The sequence below is a fragment of the Nannospalax galili genome, unplaced genomic scaffold (assembly GCF_000622305.1).
Source record: "Nannospalax galili isolate Female #2095 unplaced genomic scaffold, S.galili_v1.0 scaffold1617, whole genome shotgun sequence".
NCBI classification, from domain to species: Eukaryota; Metazoa; Chordata; class Mammalia; order Rodentia; family Spalacidae; genus Nannospalax; species Nannospalax galili.
In genome coordinates, this window is record NW_008340915.1 from 1228275 (window position 1) to 1232649 (window position 4375).

General features: G+C 38.2%; 1 protein-coding gene across 1 annotated transcript in view; it reads right to left on the reverse strand.

Annotated features, from left to right (window-relative positions):
- Exoc4 (exocyst complex component 4) overlaps window positions 1–4375 on the reverse strand; it is an 849021-nt gene that overhangs the window by 713207 nt on the left and 131439 nt on the right. Inside the window, exon 7 of the mRNA XM_008836072.2 lies at window positions 740–914. Coding sequence (XP_008834294.1) covers window positions 740–914 — 175 coding nt within the window. The remainder of the gene's footprint in view (window positions 1–739; window positions 915–4375) is intronic.

Consider the following 4375-nt stretch of genomic DNA (forward strand, 5'->3'; position numbering starts at 1 on the left):
TTCAGATAACTCTAATTGTACTTCTAATTTTCATCTGGCCATATCAGGTACATTCTGCTAGCAAAGAAAAATAGGTAATATAATTTCTAAAGGCCATCTCAACAGTACATCAAACAGTATTATCATTTCTCTAGAGATCAACAAATCAACCAAATGATACATTTCTACCTTATAGATTTATTCTCATCTCTCAGAATAAGCCCTTGACCTATCATGTAGCCCAATGCATGGAAAAGTTATTGTTAAGAAAATGATCAGTAAAATTAAGCTCATTCATGTTCATGAAATAGCATTTAAGTACATTTTAATATTTGTTATCTCCCCCTCCGTCTCCTTCTTTTGCAACAAGTCTCACTCCACAGTCAAAAGCTGTCATTGAACTCCTTGTAGAACTTAGAATGGTCTCACATTCATGATCTTCCTCCGTTAGCAACCCAGGCCATTTATTTCCTAAGCATGTGACTGATTCCAGTGAAGTAAAGAACATTAGAACAGAAAGCCAGATAGTATATATCTTTGATTGCTACATATTGAAAAGTGGTTCTTATTTTTAAAGCCTGGCCAAGAAGTAAAAAAACAAATTGTTAAAAGTTCCTTTGAAGATGCTAAAAGTTAATGACATCATCTTTAAATGAAAGCTTTACTTCCTCATTTTGTTTATGCTTCTTAATTACTTTGGGTAATGGCTTTCTATTGTTCTAAACTATTGTCCCAAATCAAGAAGACAGCCTTCCCTTACCTGCAGCACATCTTGGATCTTCACCCACACATCTGCCATATCATATAATTTGATTTCCTCCTGCTGTGTTGGCTGGGTCCCAACAGAGTCCTGCAGGTACCCCAGCACCACAGAGTGTGCACTGGCTACAGCATTAAACTTGTCAAACAGCAGCTCCAGCAGTTCTAGAAGTAACCTATGGACAAGCAGACCAACAAATAAGCAACATAGAAATGTGTACACACACACACACACACACACACACACACACACACACACACACACACCAGGAACATAGTTGCTTTACACTACTAGCCTGTAAGAAAGACATTAAACTGGAGTGAGGAGTACATCACAATACTAACATGTTCCAACAGATAACTTTCAGACAGCTGCAGGAGCGAAGCAACCTTCTAAAATTTACCTAAGCCTCAGTTTACTCTGCTATTAAGTGAAGATGACTTAAGAATTTATAAACTATTGTAAAGTCCCTAAACCAGCAGCAGCCCAATAAGCGTTTGTTTCCTTTTTAGCATATTCCAGTGATTTCAGCAATACTGCTCTGTATTCATGCAGGCATCTTCTCTAAGGAATAAATACGACAATTTTTTCAAACAACAGTTCAGATGCTAACAGAATATGCTATTCCCTAGCAATAAATTGAGCGCTTTGGTAAGGACACTAATCCTGTTAGTCATGGGAAGCTGTGCTTACTATCATTCAAATGTATGGCCTGAGGTGTCTGGAAAAAAAAAATAGACACCTGCCAAGCAATCTGACTTTCACTACAGGGAGCAGCTTAGGCATTCATATTATCTCATTTATCATAGTGAGATATGCTGGACACATATTATTACATAGATTTTATACACTCAAGGGCATAAAATGAGGTTTCAAGGCAGCTGGGCCTGGAACAAAAGTTGATTTCCAAGCCAGTGCATTTAGCCACCTACCTTTCACCATCATTCCAGAATATAGATGTGTATTTAGAGACAGCACAAAGCTTTATGTTATGGATACAAAATAATTCTTCCACCACTGAGCTTCATCATTTCCCTGATCACCTAGGCCTAGAATCATTTCCTCCTCTCAACTTCGATAGTAGTCTAGCCTTCTCTTAAGAACTTACCACATAAGGTTTACATCATGGCTTAATAAATGTGGGTCACATTCACCTATACATAGGTATTCTGCCTCTCTGTTATCACTCTCAAGTAGAACATGTCTATGTATTTCTATATTCAACAGCATTTAGAACATGGTTAACAAATATTTGCTGTATGAATTCAGTGTGTATATCATGAATAAGGATAGAAAACCCTGGTATAGGAGCCTCATTATGTGGCTCTCAGTTCACAGCTCCTGAACAGACTGATAAACCAACCTGGAAAATAGAAAGGAAAACCCAAAGTGCTTGACAGCTTGTCAGTTAACAAAACTTTGCTGCCATAAACAGAGGTTACAACTACAACCTCATCAAAATGCACATCATATTATCTATTCCTATGGCTTCTTTACTGAACAATTATTAAAATTAATGTGACAATATGACAGCCCGTAACTGTCTTATAATAAAACTCTATTTGACACTGAAATTCCAATTAAAGAGAATCAATAGAATTTATGTAGTACTACAGCCTAAGAGAGAGAGAGAGAGATGATAGATAGATGATAGATAGATAGATAGATAGATAGATGATAGATAGATAGATGATAGATAGATAGATAGATAGATAGAGGTTATTCCAGAACTGGGGATACTAAAGAAGGAGGATTACTATGAGCTTGAGGGACAGCCTGGCCTGCATAGCAAGTGGGAGGATAGCCTTGTCTACATAGTGAGATATAGATAGATAGATAGATAGACAGATGATAGATAGACAGACAGATAGATGATAGATGAACATATATAAAATTTAGAAATTACATGTTGTGTAGGTAAATCAGTTATTCTACCATTTGAGTGACAAATTTATCTTCTAAATGCTAGCTCATATTCATACCTACATATGCCACTTTTTTCTGTTTTATTAATACCAGCAGAGAGAAATATAAAATATAGGAATATTTGTCTAATTAAACATAACAGCTAAAACAGTTCATTCAATGCTGGAAAGTAACTGATATAAACCTGGTAACTGACATCATATACAGTAAATACTAGGCTACCTGAAGTTTCCATTAAGAATTTGAGACTATGCTTACTGAGTATGAGTCTGCAGAAAATACATATTTTTCAGAGATGGATAGCAAGATAAGAAAAATAAACAAATAAATGTATTAAGTCTCATAAAGGTATATTTGACATGTTTTATATTTTTTTGATAGGGAAATCACAGGGTTGGTTGGTTGGCTGGTTGGTTGGTTGGTTGGTTGGTTTGGTCTGGTTTGGTTTTCTGATGGTAGTTATACTGACAAATGTCCTTATATGACAAAATTAAAGTTTGATGGCCATATGTTATACTTAACATTTTTTAAAACAAATTGATCTATGACACTCAGAAACCTGGAGGATACTGTGGCCCAACATCCCAGTGGCTTGAAGTTCTAGGGTCAGAGCTGTGAATTAATGAAGGAGCAGAAGTCTAAGAAGTGAAGTGGCTCTTCTAAATATTGTCTTCAAGACCACCAAACTCCATGGCTCCGCATCTTATCTGTCAGGTACAAGAGTAGCTTAATACGCAGGAGCAGAGCTCATTTAGAAGAGACCCAGGGGCTAGAGAGATGGCTCAGCAGTTAAGAGCACTTGCTGCTCTTGCAGGGTCCCAGCAACCACATGGTGGCTTACAACCATCTGTAACTCCAGCGCCAGGGGATCTTATGTCATCTTATAGCCTCTGTGGGCACTGCATGCACACAGTGCACTTACATACAAGCAGACAAAACATACACATAAAAAAATAAATATAAGAAATAAAATAGTCACTGCAATTGCTTTGTTAGATGAACATGGTGCCTCTGCTAAAGTGTTAACCAAGCATTTGTGTTTACACCCATAGGTTAAGTTATTATAGCAGTCATTGTTTAGATGTTCTTGCTTCTTACTGTGTGTGTTTTTATAGCAGATGGAATCCCACTGAAACTGGCCAACAGCCCATGGAAAACAGATCATGCAGAGACCTGAAAGTTCAGTGCCTTGCCACAATGGGAGAAAGATCATCCCACACCTGCCATTCCCTCCAAGGCTCAGGGACTTTGGGGGAAGAGGTTGGCAGAAAGAATGTAAGAGCCAGAAGAAGGGGTGGAATGTTACCTGTAAGTGTCCTCTAACCACTATGCCAGCAAGCTCTAGTCACACCTCCTTCCCATGATCATCAAGGAGTGGGGGGGGGGAGGTCACATACCCCTCCCATCCAATCAGTCCACCTTAGCTGCATGTGGGGGGAAGGGCAAAGAATATAAAAGCTGAGAATACCAAGAGGCACCTCCCTCACCATTTTGTGCAGCTGTCAGGAGGTCACAGGATCTGTATTTGAGTGTGGACTTAAATACACATTCATCACAGTACAGGTGTCAATATGGGGCACCCACCCTTATGTAAATAAACCCCTACCCTATGCTTTGTTAAAAAAGAATAAAATATTTAAAAAAAAAAAATAAATAGAGTAGCCTGGCATGGTGGCACATGCCTTTAATCCCAGCACTCAGGAGGCAGAG